A 24,138-nucleotide genomic window follows, 5' to 3' on the forward strand; every position below is an offset into this window, starting at 1 on the left:
AACGATCATACAACTCCCCTGTATACAACTCCCCTGTATACAACTCCCCTGTATACAACTCCCCTGTATACAACTCCCCTGTATACAACTCCCCTGTATACAACTCCCCTGTATACAACTCCCCTGTACACAACTCCCCTGTACACAACTCCCCTGTACACAACTCCCCTGTACACAACTCCCCTGTACACAACTCCCAGGGTACACAACTCCCAGGGTACACAACTCCCAGGGTACACAACTCCCCTGTACACAACTCCCCTGTACACAACTCCCCTGTACACAACTCCCAGGGTATACAACTCCCCTGTACACAACTCCCCTGTACACGATCTAAAGCAGGGGTGGGCAAACTATGGCCATTCAATCTGACCCGCAGGAGGTTTGAGTAAAAAAATGATAATTATTTTGGGTTAAACAACTCCAGTCCACTCTTGAACGTCTACAACTAGATGGAAAGTATGTTCAATTATAATGGCCCTTTTATATTTTCAAATAACTACCCTTTTTTTTTTGGGCCAGCAAATGTATTTTGAAAGAAATCAGTGCGGCCCTCAATTTCGAAATCCCGACATGGCCCTCAAAGCCAATAAATTGCCCACCCCTGATCTACAGTGTATGACATTAGCTACTTGTGTCCTCTCTAATGCTCTCCCCTAAGTTTACTGGATGTAGATGTACTTAGCAAGGGCCCCCCACACTATATATTACTCATACCTGTCAGTTTGTGTTGTAAAACTCAACTATGTTTATAGCCTTTATCTTTAAAGGGATACTTTGGGATTATGTAAATGAAACCCTTTATCTACTTCCCCAAAGGCAGATGAACCCGTGGATACCATTTTTCTGTCTGTGTGCAGTTTGAAGGAAGTCGCTTACTAGCTCTAGCGCAATTGCTAGCTAGCGTTAACACAATGACTGGAAGTCTATGGTATCTGCTACCTCCCTTCATACTGGACATACAAATAAAATGATATGCACAAGTTCATCTTACACTGGGGAAGTACATAAAGGGCCTCATTGCCAACATTCTGAAGTATCCCTTTAAAGGCTGGTTTCCCAGACTCAGATTAAGCCTAGTGTATAGTAGGACTAGGGATAATCTGTGTCTGGGAAACCAGCCCTAAGATTCTTCTTTGTTCCTTTGTCCAGGGTAAGGTTGTGGACACGTACCGTAGTCTCCCCCGTGACTCAGGGACCTGGGCAAACCAGAGAGAGTTCCAGAGAGAGACGGCCCGTTCCTCCCTGAGCGCCAACCACCCCATGGTAGACCGCTGGCTGGAGAGACAGGAGCAGGTAGCACCACACACTGTACTGTACATGCAAACCTGGTCACATTACATATATTTGAGTCATTTAGAAGACTGTATTATCCAGAGCGGGGGGGCCCTTGCTAAGTACATCCCTCACTCTCTGTGCTCTCTGCGCCCTCGCCCCCTCTCTGCTCTCTCTGCGCTTTCGTTCTCTGCTCACTCTGCGCTTTCGCTCTCTGCTCACTCTGCGCTTTCGCTCTCTGCTCCCTCTGCGCTTTCGCTCTCTGCTCCCTCTGCGCTTTCGCTCTCTGCTCCCTCTGCGCTTTCGCTCTCTGCTCCCTCTGCGCTTTCGCTCTCTGCTCCCTCTGCGCTTTTGCTCTCTGCTCACTCTGCGCTTTCGCTCTCTGCTCCCTCTGCGCTTTCGCTCTCTGCTCCCTCTGCGCTTTCGCTCTCTGCTCCCTCTGCGCTTTCGCTCTCTGCTCCCTCTGCGCTTTCGCTCTCTGCTCCCTCTGCGCTTTCGCTCTCTGCTCCCTCTGCGCTTTCTCTCTCCGCTCCTTCTGCGCTTTCGCTCTCCGCTCCCTCTGCTCCCCTCGCTCCCTGCGCCCCTCGCTCTCTGCTCCCTGCGCCCCTCGCTCTCTGCTCCCTGCGCCCCTCGCTCTCTGCTCCCTGCGCCCCTCGCTCTCTGCTCCCTGCGCCCCTCGCTCTCTGCTCTCTGCTCCCTGCGCCCCTCGCTCTCTGCGCCCCTCGCTCTCTGCTCCCTGCGCCCCTCGCTCTCTGCTCCCTGCGCCCCTCGCTCTCCGCTCTCTGCTCCCTGCGCCCCTCGCTCTCTGCTCCCTGCGCCCCTCGCTCTCTGCTCCCTGCGCCCCTCGCTCTCTGCTCCCTGCGCCCCTCGCCCTCTGCGCCCCTTGTCCTCTCTGCTCCCTCTGCGCCCCTCGGTCTCTGCGCCCTCGCTCTCTGCTCCCTCTGCGCCCCTCGGTCTCTGCGCCCTCGCTCTCTGCTCCCTCTGCGCACCTCGGTCTCTGCGCCCCTCGCTCTCTGCTCCCTCTGCGCACCTCGGTCTCTGCGCCCCTCGGTCTCTGCGCCCTCGCTGCTCCGCTCTCTCTCTATGCCCTCGCCTCTCTCTCTCTCCTCCATGTAAACCATGGCATTAGCTGACAGAATGAGTTCAGAAGTCTGTGGGCGCTGGGCTGACTGAGCTGCTCTGCTGTGGAGAAGCTACATTGACGACAACTGGTGGGTCTGTGTCCAAAATGGCACCTTATTCCATATAGTGGACTACGTTTGACCAGCTCTGGTTGAAAGTAATGCACTATGTAGTGAATAGGGTGCTATTAAGGACATAAGCCGGAAGTTCATAGCCTAGGATGTTTCTCATTATAGTGATCATTATGTAACTTCTTTCTTCCGACCGTTCATTTATTTTGTCAGCGCCATGAGATATGAGCTGATATTAAAAGGACATGTGGAGCCATGAAAGATTTAGTCACTCCATTAATCAGACTGGATTGGAGAGGCATCTCCCAACAGATGTTGTCTGTATTGTATAGGGCTGTAGCCATCACCGTGAAGGGTCAGTGGTTGTATCACAAATGGTACCCTGTGTCCTATATAGTGCACTTCTTTTGACCAGAGCCTTATGGGCCCTGTCTAAGGAAGTGCACTATATAGGGAAAAGGCTGCCATTTGGGAAGCATCAAGTGGCTCTGCTTTGTCTCACTGCTGTAAGTGCTTGTTCAGATTTTTTCAGATGGAGGGATGTTGAAAGTTGGGGAAAAATGTCTTGTTTGTCCAGTGATGGAACTCCGTGAAAGTCATTGAGGTTCTGAGAATACTCTGAAAACTCAAACTGAGTTTGTGATGTGAATCCTGAAACGTTATCGCCTTCATCCGCTCTGGCAACAGGTACTGTTGCTGTGGCAACATGAGAGCGCAGAGATGTGTGTGTTCATAAATCTGTCATGTGTTTTAATGAGCCACAGCTAGCAATGCAGAAGCAGGGTGTAATGACCACTTCTCTTGCCAATCTGAAGGACTACATGGGCGACAGTGTGTAAAAAAACACTTTGTAGGCTCTGTTTTTGTATGCTTGAATACACTTCTAGGTAATGACCGACCACTTCTCACAGCAGACAGAGTATCACACAGCCAATCTGATGGGGGATCGCTTGGATGACAGTGTGGAGAAAACACTATGGTTGTGTCCTAAATGACACCCTATTCTCTATATAGTGCACTACTTCTGACCAGGACCTATAGGGCTTCAATACACTTTTTGATATGCTTGAATACACTTACTATCTATAAAGTATGGGTGCATATACATTCTTGTGTGTGTCTGGCTCAACATAGATGTAGCGGAGACTGAGACTTTCAATTCAATTAAAAAATGACATTGAACACCATCATGCAATGTGAACTGTCTCTTTGGCCGGAGTATTGCAGTAACAGCCAGTCCCCCCCCCCCCCCCCCCCCACACACACACACACACACACATACACACACACACCTGCAGATGAAAGAGGAGATGCCTGTACCCTCCCATATCTTGTTCGCTGCTGTAATTGGAATTCTTTAGAAATGAATAATATAAGGAATAGGCTTTGGCCTGGCCTCAATTCTCACTTGTATCAGTATTGCCTGAGGTTAGTATGGATGTGCTTGGTTGCCTCTGGCTGTATACGCTTCACGCAGCTCCTGAATGAATGTTACACATGCAATCCATGTCAGGCGAAAAAAGATACCACCACCGTTCCATGGATTTACCTTGAATCATCATTCTGTCCGGTTTGTCCTTGTCCATTAGACCATTGTGTGTATCCATGTCCTTTGTCATGGTTGGACTTGGTTTAGTGATCGGTGCATTAGTTAACCACAGGGGAGATGAGAAGCCTGTTTCACATAGCCGTACAAACAGTAGGTTAATCATCACTGCTGGTTAACTACATGCAGTAGAAACTGCTAGCTAGGGTTCCTCCAGCACTCCCTGATGTCCTGCACACTACAACAAAGATGAGGAAGTCCCTCAGGTGGCACTGGTGCAGAACAGAAGCCTACAGTCACCTGGTTTAGTATGATAAATCATGTGAAGCTAGGCTGTGGAGCCATAAATCATGGCTAATGGAGCTGCTTCAGGAGGATGTGCTGCTGGCTTCCTGGTAGCTAGTGGTGGAGGTGTTGGTATGAGTCTTAATAAGACAGTTGAGGGTGATTGGTCGACTTCTTGTCTTGGCCACTGGGGACCACAGCTCCATAAGCCCATACAGATTCTAGAGAGGTACTAGAGTTCTTCTCCGTATGCCCATAGAGCCCAGGGCTCTTCTCCGTACGCCCATAGAGCCCAGGGCTCTTCTCCGTACGCCCATAGAGCCCAGGGCTCTTCTCCGTACGCCCATAGAGCCCAGGGCTCTTCTCCGTACGCCCATAGAGCCCAGGGCTCTTCTCCGTACGCCCATAGAGCCCAGGGCTCTTCTCCGTACGCCCATAGAGCCCAGGGCTCTTCTCCGTACGCCCATAGAGCCCAGGGCTCTTCTCCGTACGCCCATAGAGCCCAGGGCTCTTCTCCGTACGCCCATAGAGCCCAGGGCTCTTCTCCGTACGCCCATAGAGCCCAGGGCTCTTCTCCGTACGCCCATAGAGCCCAGGGCTCTTCTCCGTACGCCCATAGAGCCCAGGGCTCTTCTCCGTACGCCCATAGAGCCCAGGGCTCTTCTCCGTCTGCCCATAGAGCCCAGGGCTCTTCTCCGTACGCCCATAGAGCCCAGGGCTCTTCTCCGTACCAGTAGGTGCTGCTGTGGCCTCAGGATTGGGGAGAAGTACTTAATGGGGGAGTGGTATTATTTGTTCTAGGTTACTCTCACTCTGTCTGACTCTCTTTTTCCTTCTTACGCTCTCTATACTCTCTCTCTCCTCCATGCTACATCTCAACCCTTGCTTTTCTCTCAGAGAACCTCTGATTCGCTTGCTCCTCTTCCCCTCTCCTACCCTCATCTCTCTGTGGTCTCCATGGCTGCACCGACCATACTAGCATCTCGCCGTCGTTCTGTTTTATCTTTCTCCTCTCCCTGTGAGCTTTGTTCTCTTTTGTTTTAATGTGACACCCCTGCTGAGCGAGATGGGCGTTCCAAGGCTGGTCTCTCCCTCAGGGTCCACTTCTAGCAGAGAAAGACACCTGGGAATTTCTCCCTCCCAGAGGCATTGTTCATTTTGTCGCAGCATTCAACCCCACAACACGCTAATTACAACACTAATTAAACCCCCAGCAATCAATACACGGTTAAAGATTTCCAGAAACCATTCTTCAGATTTGTGATTATCAATACCTGAATGAGAGGAGAACAGGACACTGTTAAATGTGAACAGGGGAATGAGAGCAGGAGAACAGGACACTGTTAAATGTGAACAGGGGAATGAGAGCAGGAGAACAGGACACTGTTAAATGTGAACAGGGGAACGAGAGCAGGAGAACAGGACACTGTTAAATGTGAACAGGGGAACGAGAGCAGGAGAACAGGACACTGTTAAATGTGAACAGGGGAACGAGAGCAGGTGAACAGGACACTGTTAAATGTGAACAAGGGAACGAGAGTAGGAGAACAGGACACTGTTAAATGTGAACAAGGGATCGAGAGCAGGAGAACAGGACACTGTTAAATGTGAACAGGGGAACGAGAGCAGGAGAACAGGACACTGATAAATGTGAACAGGGGAACGAGAGCAGGAGAACAGGACACTGTTAAATGTGAACAGGGGAACGAGAGCAGGAGAACAGGACACTGTTAAATGTGAACAGGGGAAGAAAGCAGGAGAACAGGACACTGTTAAATGTGAACAGGGGAACGAGAGCAGGAGAACAGGACACTGTTAAATGTGAACAGGGGAACGAGAGCAGGAGAACAGGACACTGTTAAATGTAAACAGGGGAAGAAAGCAGGAGAACAGGACACTGTTAAATGTGAACAGGGGAAGAAAGCAGGAGAACAGGACACTGTTAAATGTGAACAGGGGAAGAAAGCAGGAGAACAGGACACTGTTAAATGTGAACAGGGGAAGAAAGCAGGAGAACAGGACACTGTTAAATGTGAACAGGGGAAGAAAGCAGGAGAACAGGACACTGTTAAATGTGAACAGGGGAAGAAAGCAGGAGAACAGGACACTGTTAAATGTGAACAGGGGAAGAAAGCAGGAGAACAGGACACTGTTAAATGTGAACAGGGGAAGAAAGCAGGAGAACAGGACACTGTTAAATGTGAACAGGGAAAGAAAGCAGGAGAACAGGACACTGTTAAATGTGAACAGGGGAAGAAAGCAGGAGAACAGGACACTGTTAAATGTGAACAGGGGAACGAGAGATGTCCTTTATCCTTTTATGTTTTATCGTTGGTTTACACATGAGTAGCGCTATCAAAGGTAGCGCCAGAATGCATCTGGATCATTAGAACTAATACCCACTTTGACACGATGCAGTGCCCTGGCATGATACCACTTAGTATGGGCCCCTGACTGTGTAACACAAATATAAAAACTGTGCTTGCCGTTCTGTCCTTCTGATTTCCATTGCAAATGCTGGTTTGTATCCCAAATGGCACCCTATTCCCTTTAGAGTGCACTACTTTTGACCAGGACCCATAGGGCTGGGGGGGGGCTTCTGCTGCTGAGGTTAAAGAGCTGCTGTCAGGCAGAGGTGTAGTCAATAAACAGCATCCCTCTTGTCCTGGTTGAGGGCGGTGTGCAGTGCATAGGCGATTGCGTCGTCTGGATCTGTCGGGCGGTAGGCGAATTGGAGAGGGTCGAGTGTGTCAGGGAGGATGGAGGTAATGTGGTCTTTGACTAGCCTCTTCAAGTACTTCATGATGACCGAAGTGAGTGCTGCAGGTCGGTAGTCGTACAGTTACATTTCCATTCTTGGGCACGGGGATGATGGTAAACATCTTGAAGCAGGTGGAGACAACGGCATGTGCAAGAGAGATTGAAAATGTCCCAAATCACAATACCTAACTGGTCTGCACATGTTCCAAGGGTGTGGATAGGGATGCCGTCTTGGCCGGCAGGCTTGCGAGGGTTAAGATGCTTGAATGACTTCCATACGTTCTCCGTGGAGACCGTAAGCACGTAGCCCTCGTTGTCTTCAGGGGCTCTCCTCGGCAGATCAGTCGTTTTTGTTCGAAGCGTGAGGAAAAGGTGCTTCGCTCGTCTAGTAGGGTGGCATTGATGTCCACGGTGTGACTGGCTTTTTTTGTAGTCTGTGATCGTTAGAAGCCTTGCCACATATGCTGAATTGTCTTGGAGTAGGAGTGCTGATCAAGGATCCGAGCCCCCTGTCTATGTCTTCGCTACAATCTAAAAGGCACGTCTGATCCTAAATCCTAGCACTCTGAGTCTTTATGGACTGTTTGATGCTACAGCAGAACAGAACCAACTCTATTGAAAAGTGGCGAGCCACAAAGGTGAAATTCCTTCACTTTTAAACAAAGCAGTTGGTACCATTTTAAGCATACTATCATAACCTAGGATTAAAGTGACACCACCAGCCTTCTCTCTAATGAGGAATAAATCTGTAGTTTCTCTATCTTCTGCTAGCTCATAGACTGCCATGTACCGTTCCTGCTAGCTCATAGACTGCCATGTACCTTCCCTGCTAGCTCATAGACTGCCATGTACCTTCCCTGCTAGCTCATAGACTGCCATGTACATTACATTTACATTTAAGTCATTTAGCAGACGCTCTTAATCCAGAGCGACTTACAAATTGGTGCATTCACCTTAAGATATCCAGTGGAACAACCACTTTACAATAGTGCATCTAAATCTTTCGGGGGGGGGGGGGGGGGGGTAGAAGGATTACTTTATCCTATCCCAGGTATTCCTTAAAGAGGTGGGGTTTCAGGTGTCTCCGGAAGGTGGTGATTGACTCCGCTGTCCTGGCGTCGTGAGGGAGCTTGTTCCACCATTGGGGTGCCAGAGCAGCGAACAGTTTTGGCTGGGCTGAGCGGGAGCTGTGCTTCCTCAGAGGTAGGGAGGCGAGCAGGCCAGAGGTGGATGAACGCAGTGCCCTTGTTTGGGTGTAGGGCCTGATCAGAGCCTGAAGGTACGGAGGTGCCGTTCCCCTCACAGCTCCGTAGGCAAGCACCATGGACTTGTAGCGGATGCGAGCTTCAACTGGAAGCCAGTGGAGAGAGCGGAGGAGCGGGGTGACGTGAGAGAACTTGGGAAGGTTGAACACCAGACGGGCTGCGGCGTTCTGGATGATTTGTAGGGGTTTAATGGCACAGGCAGGGAGCCCAGCCAACAGCGAGTTGCAGTAATCCAGACGGGAGATGACAAGTGCCTGGACTAGGACCTGCGCCGCTTCCTGTGTGAGGCAGGGTCGTACTCTGCGAATGTTGTAGAGCATGAACCTACAGGATCGGGTCACCGCCTTGATGTTAGTGGAGAACGACAGGGTGTTGTCCAGGGTCACGCCAAGGTTCTTAGCACTCTGGGAGGAGGACACAAGGGAGTTGTCAACCGTGATGGCGAGATCATGGAACGGGCAGTCCTTCCCTGGGAGGAGGAGCAGCTCCGTCTTGCCGAGGTTCAGCTTGAGGTGGTGAGCCGTCATCCACACTGATATGTCTGCCAGACATGCAGAGATGCGATTCGCCACCTGGTTATCAGAAGGGGGAAAGGAGAAGATTAATTGTGTGTCGTCTGCGTAGCAATGATAGGAGAGACCATGTGAGGATATGACCGAGCCAAGTGACTTGGTGTATAGTGAGAATAGGAGAGGGCCTAGAACAGAGCCCTGGGGGACACCAGTGGTGAGAGCACGTGGTGCGGAGACAGATTCTCGCCACGCCACCTGGTAGGAGCGACCTGTCAGGTAGGACGCAATCCAAGCGTGGGCCGCGCCGGAGATGCCCAGCTCGGCGAGGGTGGAAAGGAGGATCTGATGGTTCACGGTATCAAAGGCAGCAGATAGGTCTAGAAGGATGAGAGCAGAGGAGAGAGAGTTAGCTTTAGCAGTGCGGAGAGCCTCCGTGACACAGAGAAGGGCAGTCTCAGTTGAATGCCCAGTCTTGAAACCTGACTGATTAGGATCAAGAAGGTCATTCTGAGAGAGATAGCTGGAGAGCTGGCCAAGGACGGCACGTTCAAGAGTTTTGGAGAGAAAAGAAAGAAGGGATACTGGTCTGTAGTTGTTGATATCGGAGGGATCGAGTGTAGGTTTTTTCAGAAGGGGTGCAACTCTCGCTCTCTTGAAGACGGAAGGGACGTAGCCAGCGGTCAAGGATGAGTTGATGAGCGAGGTGAGGTAGGGGAGAAGGTCTCCGGAAATGGTCTGGAGAAGAGAGGAGGGGATAGGGTCAAGTGGGCAGGTTGTTGGGCGGCCGGCCGTCACGAGACGCGAGATTTCATCTGGAGAGAGAGGGGAGAAAGAGGTCAAAGCACAGGGTAGGGCAGTGTGAGCAGGACCAGCGGTGTCGTTTGGCTTAGCAAACGAGGATCGGATGTCATCAGCCTTCTTTTCAAAATGGTTGACGAAGTCATCCGCAGAGAGAGAGGAGGGGGGGGAGGGGGAGGAGGATTCAGGAGGGAGGAGAAGGTAGCAAAGAGCTTCCTAGGGTTAGAGGCAGATGCTTGGAATTTAGAGTGGTAGAAAGTGGCTTTAGCAGCAGAGACAGAAGAGGAAAATGTAGAGAGGAGGGCGTGAAAGGATGCCAGGTCCGCAGGGAGGCGAGTTTTCCTCCATTTCCGCTCGGCTGCCCGGAGCCCTGTTCTGTGAGCTCGCAGTGAGTCGTCGAGCCACGGCGCAGGAGTGGAGGACCGAGCCGGCCTGGAGGATAGGGGACAGAGAAAATCGAAGGATGCAGAAAGGGAGGAGAGGAGGGTTGAGGAGGCAGAATCAGGAGATAGGTTGGAGAAGGTTTGAGCAGAGGGAAGAGATGATAGGATGGAAGAGGAGAGAGTAGCGGGAGAGAGAGAGCGAAGGTTGGGACGGCGCAATACCATCCGAGTAGGGGCAGAGTGAGAAGTGTTGGATGAGAGCGAGAGGGAAAAGGATACAAGGTAGTGAGCGGAGACTTGGAGGGGAGTTGCAATGAGATTAGTGGAAGAACAGCATCTAGTAAAGATGAGGTCAAGCGTATTGCCTGCCTTGTGAGTAGGGGGGGAAGGTGAGAGGGTGAGGTCAAAGGAGGAGAGGAGTGGAAAGAAGGAGGCAGAGAGGAAAGAGTCAAAGGTAGACGTGGGGAGGTTAAAGTCACCCAGAACTGTGAGAGGTGAGCCATCCTCAGGGAAGGAACTTATCAAGGCATCAAGCTCATTGATGAACTCTCCAAGGGAACCTGGAGGGCGATAAATGATAAGGATGTTAAGCTTGAAAGGGCTGGTAACTGTGAATGCATGGAATTCAAATGAGGAGATAGACAGATGGGTCAGGGGAGAAAGAGAGAATGTCCACTTGGGAGAGATGAGGATTCCAGTGCCACCACCCCGCTGGCTCGATGCTCTAGGGGTTTGCGAGAACACGTAGGCAGACGAGGAGAGAGCAGTAGGAGTAGCAGTGTTATCTGTGGTAATCCATGTTTCCGTCAGCGCCAGGAAGTCTAGGGAATGGAGGGTAGCATAGGCTGAGATGAACTCAGCCTTGTTGGCCGCAGACCGGCAGTTCCAGAGGCTGCCGGAGACCTGGAACTCCACGTGGGTCGTGCGCGCTGGGACCACCAGGTTAGAGTGGCAGCGGCCACGCGGTGTGAAGCGTTTGTATGGCCTGTGCAGAGGGGAGAGAACAGGGATAGCCAGACACATAGTTGACAAGCTACAGAAGAGGCTACGCTAATGCAAAGGAGATTGGAATGACAAGTGGACTACACGTCTCGAATGTTCAGAAAGTTAAGCTTACGTTGCGAAAATCTTATTGATTTAAGTGACGAAAATGCTAGCTAACTAACACAACACTACACTAATCAAGTCGTTGTAATGTAATAGTTTCTACAGTGCTGCTAGTCGGTAGACGTTGGCTATTATACAAAAGCAACTTTGTAGCTAGCTGACATAACATAACACTAATCAAGACGTTCCTTTGTAATGTATTTAGTTTCTACAATGCTGCTCGTCGGTAATATTTGGCTGGGTATGGAACAATGGCGTCGCGGGGGACGGAAATAGCTGGCTAGCTAACCTAGCTAACCTAGCTAGCCTCGATATTTACTAAACTACACAATTATCAAGCTATGACAAAGACAGCTATGTAGCTAGCTAGCGAACACTGCACTAGTCAAATCGTTCTGTTGTAATGTAATAGTTTCTACAGTGCTGCTAGTCGGTAGAGGTTGGCTATTATACAAAAGCAACTTTGTAGCTAGCTAACATAACACTAATCAAGACGTTCCTTTGTAACGTATTTAGTTTCTACAATGCTGCTCGTCGGTAATAGTTGGCTGGGTATGGAACAATGGCGTCGTGGGGGACGGAAATAGCTGGCTAGCTAACCTAGCTATTACTAAACTACACAATTATCAAGCTATGACAAAGACAGCTATGTAGCTAGCTAGCTAACACTGCACTAGTCAAATCGTTCCGTTGTAATGTATTAGTAATTACAGCGCTGCTAGTCGGTAGCGGTTGGCTAGCTAGCGGTGTTGACTAGCTAGCAGCTAGCAGGCAGCAGTGTTGACTACGTTAGGAGGACGAAAAAATAGCTGGCCTCGATAATTACTCTAAACTACACAATTATCTTTGATAGCTAAGAAAAAATTGTTCAGATCAATCAAACCAAACCGTTGTAATGTAAAGAAGTGTAATATTACCTGTGGAGCGAAGCGAAATGCGACTGCTCGCTCCGGACCGGAAGTACCTTCCCTGCTAGCTCATAGACTGCCATGTACCTTCCCTGCTAGCTCATAGACTGCCATGTACCTTCCCTGCTAGCTCATAGACTGCCATGTACCTTCCCTGCTAGCTCATAGACTGCCATGTACCTTCCCTGCTAGCTCATAGACTGCCATGTACCTTCCCTGCTAGCTCAGACTGCCATGTACCTTCCCTGCTAGCTCAGACTGCCATGCATATTCCCTGCTAGCTACTAGACTGCCATGCATCTTCCCTGCTAGCTCAGACTGCCATGCGTCTTCCCTGCTAGCTCAGACTGCCATGCGTCTTCCCTGCTAGCTCAGACTGCCATGCGTCTTCCCTGCTAGCTCAGACTGCCATGCGTCTTCCCTGCTAGCTCAGACTGCCATGCGTCTTCCCTGCTAGCTCAGACTGCCATGCGTCTTCCCTGCTAGCTCAGACTGCCATGCGTCTTCCCTGCTAGCTCAGACTGCCATGCGTCTTCCCTGCTAGCTCAGACTGCCATGCGTCTTCCCTGCTAGCTCATAGACTGCCATGCGTCTTCCCTGCTAGCTCATAGACTGCCATGTGTCTTCCCTGCTAGCTCACAGACTGCCATGTGTCTTCCCTGCTAGCTCACAGACTGCCATGTATCTTCCCTGCTAGCTCATAGACTGCCATGTATCTTCCCTGCTAGCTTATAGACTGCCATGCACCTTCCCTGCTAGCTCATAGACTGCCATGCATCTTCCCTGCTAGCTCATAGACTGCCATGCATCTTCCCTGTTAGCTCATAGACTGCCATGTATCTTCCCTGCTAGCTCATAGACTGCCATGTATCTTCCCTGCTAGCTCATAGACTGCCATGTACCTTCCCTGCTAGCTCATAGACTGCCATGTATCTTCCCTGCTAGCTCATAGACTGCCATATATCTTCCCTGCTAGCTCCAAGACTGCCATCTCACAGGACTAGTTGTGTGGGTAATAGGCCTCTTGTGAACATTTGTTTGCTTTTTCTTTCTTGCGATCCCCCCCAGCTTTCAGTTGTCACCATTTATGTAGGTCTCTTATTAACCTGACATTTTTGTTTTATGTAACAAATTCTTATTTACAATGACGGCCTAACCCGGACGATGCTGGGCCAATTGTGCGCCTCCTTATGGGACTCCTAATCACGGCCAGTTGTGATACAGCCTGGATTGAACCAGGGTCTGTAGTGACGCCTCTAGCACTGAGATGCAGTGCCTTAGACCGCTGCGCCACTCGGGAGCTTGTTCCTGCCTGTAACACAATGTTACTCTGATATACCACTGCAATCGACCTTCAGCAAGTGCTTTATATTAACCAACTAACACTGAAGTGACCTTCGCTGCTTTATGGCTAATCTGTAGATTAATTTCTTAAACATGCAGGGGTAATTTCTGTTGCAGAGATCAGCTAGATTCAGCCACGGGACAATTTCTTTCTTGAGCGGATTGTCGGGGGGCCGGAACATAATTACAAATCATTTGTAGACTGTAAATTGACCACAAGAAGCCCAAACATATATGTTTGACTAAAACATAGTTTCAAACCTGGTTTACATTTGTATATGATCATGCGTGTGTCTAATATCCGTGGGATTACTTGGCAACAGATTTCTTCAATTTAAGTCACTTGGAGCCGATTTCCTGGTGTTTTTACGGAATTGTATGTCCAACAATGAATTTGAAAAAAAGCAGAACTTGGGCCAAATAAAGTCCCACGGGCAGCCAGTTGGGGAACCCTGTTGTATTGTCACCTCAGTGTAGTGTGTGTATTCTACTTACATACATTTATTCCTCCTCTCCATTGTGTGAAACTATGCGTTCATTGTTCTCAGTTTCATCCTCACCTTGGCTGGCACACACAAGCCTGTTAATTCCTGTTTGGTGTTGTCAGTGTGTTCGATGTGCTCATTGGAGTGAGAAATGGCTCCCTCCATGCAAACAGTCTCACACCAGCTTCATTACCCCCCCCAGCGTGTCACAGTAGAGACACTGTATGGGACCCAAATGGCACCCTAATCCCTTTATTGTTTACTTCTTTTACATAGAACCCTACAGGCCTGGTCAAAATTTGTGCACTAAATACAGAAAAGTGTGCCATTTGGGACGGAGGCACAGCGGACTCGGAGACCGTAATCACTTCTGGAATTCACACATTAACAGGTGGAAACAATGCAATACTACATTTAGTCAGACCTAAATCAATACAGCTCCAAATGTAAACACATGATTGTGGTATTTATTTGTACTGCGCATATATAACTACACAGAGCCATGATTATATGGAACTCTATTCCACATCAAGTAACACATGCCAGCGGTAAAAAAAAAGATAAAATATACTTTATGGAACAGTGGGGACTGTCAAGCAACACAAACAGGCGCAAACACACAGACGATAACATACACACACGTACACATGTATTTTGTGTTGTAGAGTAGGGGCCTGAGGGCACGCACTTAATGTGTTGTGAAGGTATTGTATAACAGCCTTAACAAATACAAATATGTGTGTGTGTGTGATCCCACCCAACTTTCAGAGATGATCAAGAAGCTCATCTGAAGGATCCCACCTTCCTTCTGCTCAGACTCATTAGTACCGTACCAGACTGCTGTGTGCGGTGTGTGTGTGTGTGTGCTCGCGCGACGTGTGTGTGCGTGCATGCGGGCGCGACGTGTGTGTGCATGTGTATTCCAGCTCCTGCAGTGCCCCATGTCTCATATGTTTCCAGTTACACTGTGTCCTGTACCCCCTAAACACAACATAAACCACTGGTATGTGTTGGACCAGCACCTATGTCAATTCAGGAGGAATTTGTGTGATTGTTGTAAAAATAAGCAGTGCAGTTATCAGGGAAGGAGTGTATACTATAGCAGGGGCTGTCTTGTGGTAGTCTGTCTGTCAGAGGAAACCGTTAAGCTGGGTTTATGTATAAACGAGCTCTCTCTACAAGGAACACTTGCATGTCGTCTTTCTCTCGTTGCAGTGTTTTCTACTTTCTACGCCCATTAAAACAGCATTTAAAATCAAATTGTATTTGTCACATGCTCCAAATAGCGTGAAATGCTTACTTTTACAAGCCCTTAACCAACAATGCCATTTTAAGAAAATAGAGTTAAGAAAATATTGACTAAATAAGCTAAAGTAAAAACTAAAACATTTAAAATAAGTATCACAATAAAATAACAATAGCGAAGCTATATACAGGGGGTATTGCTATGCAGATTCATATCCGGTGTCATGTTGGTATCTACTCCGTCCCTCCTCTCCCCTTGCTCCGCCGGTGATCGTATGGATATCTGAAATGGATGCTCGTGAATTAAGTGGATTTACCGACAAAGCTCATTGTAATTTTCAGAGTAGAGACTGGAAATCTAATTTTGCGCCTCCGTATTGTTATTGCTCTGCTGCTGTTGCTCTGAAAAAAGCTTAGCTGGGTGTTTTATCTTTTGGCTGGTCCTCTCTCCACTCTCATTGCCTGTTTTATATGCAGACAGTACACCAGGCAGTCCTTTGCTTTACACTCTACCTCAGACTGGGTGAGGGGGGCATCGTCCTGTCAACCTCAGCAGTTTCAACCATCCACCAGGAAAGTGTTTACGTGCCTAGCTAGCTAGTAGTCAACAGTTTGGTATGTTGCCTTGCATACTTGTAAGAGCCACTTAACAAAGCAGCAACAATGAGGCCTATCTCAGATAATCGCAATGACTTGAGTTGACACTGACAGTCCTACTACACTTAGACTGCGTATCTTAAATCTCTCCCCTCTCAATTCTGAGACCGTTTATGAGAATAATTGAATGACGTGGTAGGTGTAGGTGAATGACGTGGTAGGTGTAGGTGAATGACGTGGTAGGTGTAGTTGAATGACGTGGTAGGTGTAGTTGAATGACGTGGTAGGTGTAGTTGAATGACGTGGTAGTTGAATGACGTGGTAGTTGAATGACGTGGTAGGTGAATGACGTGGTAGTTGAATGACGTGGTAGGTGTAGTTGAATGACGTGGTAGGTGTAGTTGAATGACGTGGTAGGTGTAGTTGAATGACGTGGTAGTTGAATGACGTGGTAGGTGTAGTTGAATGACGTGGTAGTTGAATGACGTGGTAGTTGAATGACGTGGTAGGTGAATGACGTGGTAGTTGAATGATGTGGTAGGTATATGACGTGGTAGTTGAATGACGTGGTAGGTGTAGGTGAATGACGTGGTAGGTGTAGGTGAATGACGTGGTAGGTGTAGTTGAATGACGTGGTAGGTGTAGTTGAATGACGTGGTAGGTGTAGTTGAATGACGTGGTAGGTGTAGTTGAATGACGTGGTAGGTAGGGTTGAATGACGTGGTAGGTGTAGTTGAATGACGTGGTAGTTGAATGACGTGGTAGTTGAATGACGTGGTAGGTGAATGACGTGGTAGTTGAATGACGTGGTAGGTGTAGGTGAATGACGTGGTAGGTGTAGGTGAATGACGTGGTAGGTGTAGTTGAATGATGTGGTAGGTGTAGGTGAATGGCGTGGTAGGTGTAGGTGAATGGCGTGGTAGGTGTAGGTGAATGGCGTGGTAGGTGTAGGTGAATGGCGTGGTAGGTGTAGGTGAATGGCGTGGTAGGTGTAGGTGAATGGCGTGGTAGGTGTAGGTGAATGGCGTGGTAGGTGTAGGTGAATGGCGTGGTAGGTGTAGGTGAATGGCGTGGTAGGTGTAGGTGAATGGCGTGGTAGGTGTAGGTGAATGACGTGGTAGGTGTAGTTGAATGACGTGGTAGGTGTAGTTGAATGACGTGGTAGGTGTAGGTGAATGACGTGGTAGGTGTAGTTGAATGACGTGGTAGTTGAATTTGAATGACGTGGTAGTTGAACGACGTGGTAGGTGCAGTTGAAAGATGTGGTAGTTGAACGACGTGGTAGGTGTAGTTGAAAGACGTGGTATAGGGCTCCTATATGATCCTGTGGACACCTGGGACTGTGTATACATATCACATTTTCCCAGAAATGAACCAAATCAAGCCTTGAGGGGTTTCCTGAGAGGGGTCACCCAGCCACTGACCCAGGACCTGTTTGTCCGCTGTGTCTCTGTCAAGAATCCGATTGTGGATGAGGAGCATTGTGCTCGCCCAGTGTTTCCTCCTGTTATGAAAACATGGCAGCGAGGCAGGATGGACATATGTGACTCTGGACAGGAGATGTAGTGGGGATAAGTATAAAGGACATTCAGGATAGTCACCTTGGCTTCGAGCATATGTCCAAGTTCCACGTTTATTCCATGTATTAGTCTTTCCTGTAGGTAATGTATGGGTGTTGTGTTTCTTTCTTGTGTCCGTAAACAATCGGCTGTCCATTTCCAGCGGGAGCACACTTCATTAAAGTGCACTTTGGCCGTCTGCTACACGGTCCACTTCATTCAGAATGAGATGGATTTTACTATTAAAATGTAATGAGCCCACAGGCCCGAATGCCATTGTGGTCAAGACGCTCGCACTAAGATGAGGAAACAATGACTCAGCTGAAAAATAAAATATGTCCTGTGGCTTTCTCAAATGGCACCCTATTCCCTATACAGTGTGCTACTTTTAACTAGAGCACTAGGGGCCCTGTCTAAAGCAGTGCACTATAAAGGGAATAGGGTGCCATTCGGTCCCCTGCCTGCCCTACCTACCCGTCTGTAGCCTGTCTTCCCAGTAGCCATTAACTCCAAGCCCAGCCCTGAATTCTAGATGTGATGATCTAACCACTTGGTTAGAATGGGAGGATGTATACATCCTGATGTCACAGGAGGGGGAGTGCCATAGTGCATTGAAGTGACTTTTGAACAGTTATTTTGTTGTTGATGTATGAATCAAATGTGAGATCTTCAAAGCACATCTTGTACTGTAGCTGGCTGTGTTGTAGGGGCATTATTGAATGTGTTTTAGTGCAAACAAAACCATTTGATTCACTCAAGTCACTCCAAACCACCATGAGCTAGAATAGGCAGTTTGAGTTTGTCATGAGGCCCTATTGCCCAGAGCCAGTAGTTTACTGATGGAAAACTGCCACTGTCCCCTCAACATTTTCTGTCACCTCAGTCTCCCTGCGCGGGGAAGATACACTGTTGCATCCCAAATGGCACCCTATTCCCTTTATAGTGCACTTTCTTTTGACCAGGGTCCAGCCGGCGCTGGTCTAAAGTAGTGCACTATAAAAGGAATAGGGGGCCATTTGGGACTCAGACTGTGATGTTGGAGAGCCAAGTCGAACCCCACTGTGCAATTCAGGAAAATGGAATTGTCACTCAATGAATAAAACAAAAGTCTTTAGAAGGAGCTACTATTGAAATGTGAGTAACTTTCCTCCTGAATCTGTAGTGATGAATGGGATTCACATGCTCTTCCAGAAGCATAGTGTTGTCTTGGGGAATGGGACGTGAAGATTGTATTTTTCTTGACCTTTTCATAAATATCTCCCTTTCTATGTCTACACCATGCAGGAATTGTCATGTACGTGTAACCCACAGTGTCCCAAACCGTTTTAATCTTGTTTAGAATCCCATTCACAGCCCATGACTTCTGTTAAGCACAGGACGCGATCCCTATGAGACATGCTCTGTAGCCACTGTGATCCTGTTGGGAAGGAGACAAACAGGACTGGATTACCGGTGTACTGCAGCCCTCCACTGTACGTCCCCCTCCGCAGCAGCAAACAGTGCACTGTCATGGCAACCGTACAGGAAACTGCGGCTATGGGTTCATTTTCATACTGATGAGGCGAGCTGTTGCTGCCGTTGCCGTGGCTCCTCTGCCTTCTCCAGTATCACCATGAAATTTTAATGACCCTGTCTGGTTCACCCTCTCTTTTTCTCTCTCTTACTACTTGCTCTCGCTCTCTCTCTCGCGCTCTCACAATAGAAATCAGTCCTGGACATTTTTTCAGGTTGTAATAGTGGCATAGGCTGTAATGGGTGCTCATATGTAGGTTACCCGTCTTATGTCATGTTGTCTGCTTACCATTTTCTTTTGTGAATAATTTAAACCGTGTGACTCATTTCAGCCAGTGTGGAATGGACCGTCTTTCAATGTCTGTGCCAATGAGACTCAGGAGGCTTGGTTTTATAAGATGCCCATGTTGCAGTCAGAGATCTATAGTAATTCTATGGTTGTTGTCTTGCTTTGCAGGAGGAGGGGGGGCATGGGGAGGAGGAGAACGGCAGGATCGAGCCGGTTGGCCGAGCTGACTCCTGTATGGCCCACACCCCTGTGAGGTCACTGGAGTAAGTCGTCTCTGAAAGGGTCGTCCAATTACAGATAGAGGACTACGTCCCAAGTGGCACCCTTTTCCCTTTATAGTGCACTACTTTTGACCAGAGTCTTGTGGATCCTGGTCAGAAGTAGTGCACTATATAGGGAATAGGGTGTCGTTTGGGATTCAACCAGAGCTTCTGTCTCAACGTAACTACCTCTCTGATCACCTGACGTTGATCCCTAACCAGTACAGGAATAACATTCATCTGTAGCAGGAGAATAAGTACCAGTTAACTACCTACCTCTAAGCTGAACCTAACACTTCTGATATATTATTATATTCTCCATGTAATCATTTATTGTAAAGAGTCTTCTTAGATTTAGGCCAAGAAATATTGCATTCCACAGGTTTGGAGAAAATCTTTTTAAACCCCTGGCTAATGTTCTTTTAAGGAACTCGAGCATGAACCAAACGTTGTCATAACCATAAAAGGTACCATGTATTGATCCATTGTCATGGTGATAGTAATAACACTCTTGTTTTCTAACTGTCATCTCTTGCATGCCATCAGTCTAATCTTCAGGTACAGTATGTTATTGATATTATTTCACCCAATAAGGAAGGCGTCCTCACCTCCCAATAGAATACAACTGTGTTTTTATGCATATAACCTTTATCCTAAAGGTAATAGAAACACAACTACTAAGCACCAATCTATGGAAACTCAAGGGGTTAGAGGTCGAAGAATACAAGTACAACACTATTTAATTTAAGGAATTTGATACAGTTTACTTGTCTCAGATTTCCCTATAAAAATCCTATGGGATAGACTATCTGAAGGTCTAGACATAAGCTATGTATACATAGTATTTATGGAAACCTCCCTTGACACTCCTTAGAACTGGTTTCTGAATAATGCGTTTCTGTCACCTTGGATGTTGGGAGAAGCCAAAACCTGGCGTAATGCTCATCCCTAGTGGTTTATTTATTTCTGCCTGCTCTATTTGTTGTTGTTTTTCTCCCCTTCCTGATTTCTACGTGATTTCACCCCCCCCCCCCCCTCCATCATTGTCTCACAGTGACATTGTAAAGCTGGTAGAAGTGTCCAATGACGGCGGGCCCTTGGGGATCCATGTAGTGCCTTTCAGTGCCCAGGACCGCAGGTAAAGCCCTCCCACTACAGCCACCACTGGATAGACAGGCATTAGGCTACTTATGCTACGCAGCCATAACACTGCCACGATTAAGGAGGGGGGAGAGAGAGACTGGGAGGGGGGAGAGAGAGACTGGGAGGGGGGAGAGAGAGAAGGGGAGGGGGGAGAGAGCTTAGTCTGCTATGGCACCTGCATCCTCATGTGACCCAGTAAAACAAACACTCACACACACCCCCCTACACATGGACCTACCCAACATGCATGTCATGCTCACATCATGAAGCGATTAGCTAGTTTACAGTGATCAATCATGATTGTTCAGTGCTTGCAGGTGACTGTCATGTTCCTCCGTCACTCCTGTCTGAAGTATTTACACGATGTAAAGGTTGTACTCAGCAGTCCATATACACATTTACAGTCCACACACGTCTCCGTTAGAAGTTGTAATGGAATCATTGATTTAATGGTCCAGCTCTTTCACATATGTCCACTAGCACAGAGCTAGGTTTACAATTCCTAGCCTGGTCGCAGATCTGATTGTGCTGTCATGTCAACTCCTTGTCATGCCAAACATGACAAGATGTGGCAAGGATTGACATGATGGCACAAACACAGGTACCCAGGCTAGCTTATTCGCTACTGATTCAGAGGAACTTCCAACCAGAAGTTCTGGAAAACCTGGGGATTTTGGTATAATGCGTCTGTTTAAACATACCTGTGAACAATAAGTACTATTTTAATAGTTCTAGCACTTCATGGTAATTTGTATGATTTTGGATGACTTACTCTGTATTCAGTATTTCAGTCAAGTCAGCATTGTGTACCAGTCAGGAAGCCTGAGGCGTCTTGCTACTGTATGGAGGATTACTGCTTTCTCTGACAGCCGTCACAGCTGAAGGCTTCCCAAACTCAAATGTGATGGAGCAGCATTTCTCTAATTCCTACATGTCACTGTAGATTTAACCGTTTTCTCTGTCAGAATGCTAATGGTCTCTATTTGTTTTGCATAAGGCAGCTCAGTCAGGAGCGACTCTTCGCATTCAGGTAGAGAGAACGGGCACACCTAGCTACAGAAACTATGTTTTGGAAGACAGACACTTTCATCTAGCCACAAATTACTACTGACAAACGTAAAGCCACCAACTTAATAATAAGGGATTTGAATTTATGTAAAGCTTTTCTACCAACTGAGGTACTCAAAGCGCTTTACATAGTAGGGGGAATCTCACCTCATCCACCCCCAATGTGTAGCACCCACCTCAGTGATGCACGGTTTCCATTTCTGTGCCAGAACGCTCACCACACATCAGCTATCAGGTGGAGAGATGAGGAGTGACATGCCAATTAGGAATGAGGGGGATGACTAGGTGGCCAGAATGGAATGTGGCCAGGTTGGGAATCTAGCCATGACAAACACAAGTGTCTCATATATCACATCCACTTTGCCATGAATTAAAACCATACACCAATCAGTGTTAGCCTGTGAACTAAGTAAGGATGCAGATGACATGGAGGACATATTGCTTATCTCTTAGTTATGAGCCTATGCATGTATCCAAAATGGCACCCTATTCCCTATATAGTGCACTACATGGGGAATAGAGTGCCATTTGCGACACACCTTATTCATTTAGAGCCTAGGTGTTTGCTGGAGCTTCAGTAGTCCTCCCCTTTCCAGGCCTGCTCTGTCTACCCCAACAGCCATATTGAACCCTAAGGCCTCTTCCACAGCTTCCAGCCGTATTACACCAACGTCTGCTTCTGAATGTTTCCAGGACTCTTGGCTTGTTGGTCAAGCGCCTGGAGAGGGGAGGCAAGGCGGAGCAACATAGTCTGTTCCAGAAGAATGACTGCATCGTACGCATTAATAATGGAGACCTGCGAAACATCCGCTTCGAACAGTAAGACGCCTGTACCTTCCAACCGGGACAACCAGTCCTGAGCCCCCTCCGCTCCCTGCCAGCCCTCCCCTGCTCCTCTCCCTTCCTCTCTACGGCCATGTCTTCTAACCAAAGCATGGCCTCTGCTGCTGCTACTTTCTGTTGCTAAGCTAACCCCATTCCTGTTTGATGATTCCTAGGTCGATCCTGCTGTAGGATCTTGGTAAAATGGAGGCTGCCTGCCATTCCTCTCAGCCTCTGTCCTCTCCATACTTGCAATCCTTTCAATACCTCTATGTATCTAGCAGCTCCATCTGTTGCTACTGGATGCTAACATCTCCCTATTTGACTCCTAGGTCAAACCTACTTCTGCTCAACTAGCTTGGCTTCTGACTTTCAGGGCATCCCCCACCTTGATCTGTCTCTCTCCCTCAGCTCCTCAGTCTGAGCAGATCCTAACAGCCTAGCTAACTGCTGCTGCCTCCCATTGTTCTCTGCTGCAGATACTGTTCCATAGAAATAGAAGGATGGCTTCCTGCTTCATTCCTATTTTATACACTCAAAATGGCTGCCAGGCCACCCATTATGGTGTCAATGACTTGAATGGGGGACGCCATTCTATTCATTCTAGTTCTGTGTTGTACGCTGCTTGCATGCCATTCTAGAATCCAGCTAAAGCGTTTGAATACAATGTTACATTACATTCCTCATCATGCTTTATGTAATGTTCTGTATAATGTTTGTCAGCATAAACGGGCTGCACAGGCTTTTCACAAGCATAAACACTGGTGTACTGTGAAAAAACAGCTGTCATTTGTTTTGTGTGCACCCTTACTCACACACTCACAATAACCTATGGCTATAGTGTAGCCTAGAGGTTGAACAGGATTCCCACGGGATTCTGGGAGGAATGGGAGTGACGGTCTAGAGTCAAGTTCGGGACAGGAACAACAGTCTACAGCCCTCAAACTCAACTCTGGACCTCAGTCAGTTCCACTCAGTCAGTTCCACTCAGTCAGTTCCCCCTAATCAGGGACTGATTTAAACCTGGGACACCAGGTGGGTGCAATTAATTATCAGGTAGAGCAGAAAATCAGCAGGCTCCGGACGTCTTAGGGTAAGAGTTGAGTACCCCTGGTCTACAAGAATAGTTCTAAACTGAGTTTTATTCAACAACAAAAAAGAATTGGGGCGGAAATGTTGTGTGGAGTGTTGCACGAAAACGACTGTAGGCTAGGCCTAATATAGTTTACTTAATAAAAATAAATCCTCCCCCTTCCGCATGCCTCGCTCCCATAGTATTACATTTGTTGTAATAAGTACTGCGGTTTAATCAAATAGGCTACCAGCTGGAGAGTGGTACAAGCAGCATTGCTGCTCTACTCACTTTACCATCAAGCCCGATTGTTTACGTATTTAAGTAAACCTGTGCCATCTGAGGTGAAGAGTGACATAAAAATAGATAACCTGAGCGGCAGTACTGCATAAGTCTTTTAAAATGTTCACATTGGAAATGTTCATGTGTGCAGTGCTCAGTTGTAGGCTAGATATTTGTGCTGTTATGTGCAAACCATACCTGCTGGGGTCTCTGCCCTCATCCTTTAGCCTTAGAATACGCTCTTATCCAGAGCAACTTAGGCCTACAATCAAATCAAACTTTATTTGTCACGTGTGCCGAATATAATAAGTGTAGACCTGTAATGGGTGCGTGCTGGTGGCAGGGAAGTCAGGTGCAGGAGAAAAACTTGGTATAAACAGAGTCGTTTAAGTGCTCACAAAACTCAGAAAACCAAAATATACAAAATA

General features: G+C 47.9%; 1 protein-coding gene across 6 annotated transcripts in view; it reads left to right on the forward strand.

The window, feature by feature from the left end:
- Positions 1 to 24,138, forward strand: part of LOC115169829 (partitioning defective 3 homolog) — a 264,582-nt gene that overhangs the window by 127,735 nt on the left and 112,709 nt on the right. For all 6 annotated transcript variants that reach the window (XM_029725831.1, XM_029725832.1, XM_029725833.1 and 3 more), the window contains exons 5-8: positions 1,153 to 1,296; positions 19,232 to 19,326; positions 20,378 to 20,461; positions 22,228 to 22,353. In XM_029725831.1, coding sequence (XP_029581691.1) covers positions 1,153 to 1,296; positions 19,232 to 19,326; positions 20,378 to 20,461; positions 22,228 to 22,353 — 449 coding nt within the window. The remainder of the gene's footprint in view (positions 1 to 1,152; positions 1,297 to 19,231; positions 19,327 to 20,377; positions 20,462 to 22,227; positions 22,354 to 24,138) is intronic.

Source organism: Salmo trutta, chromosome 31 (genome assembly GCF_901001165.1).
Source record: "Salmo trutta chromosome 31, fSalTru1.1, whole genome shotgun sequence".
Taxonomy (NCBI): domain Eukaryota; kingdom Metazoa; phylum Chordata; class Actinopteri; order Salmoniformes; family Salmonidae; genus Salmo; species Salmo trutta.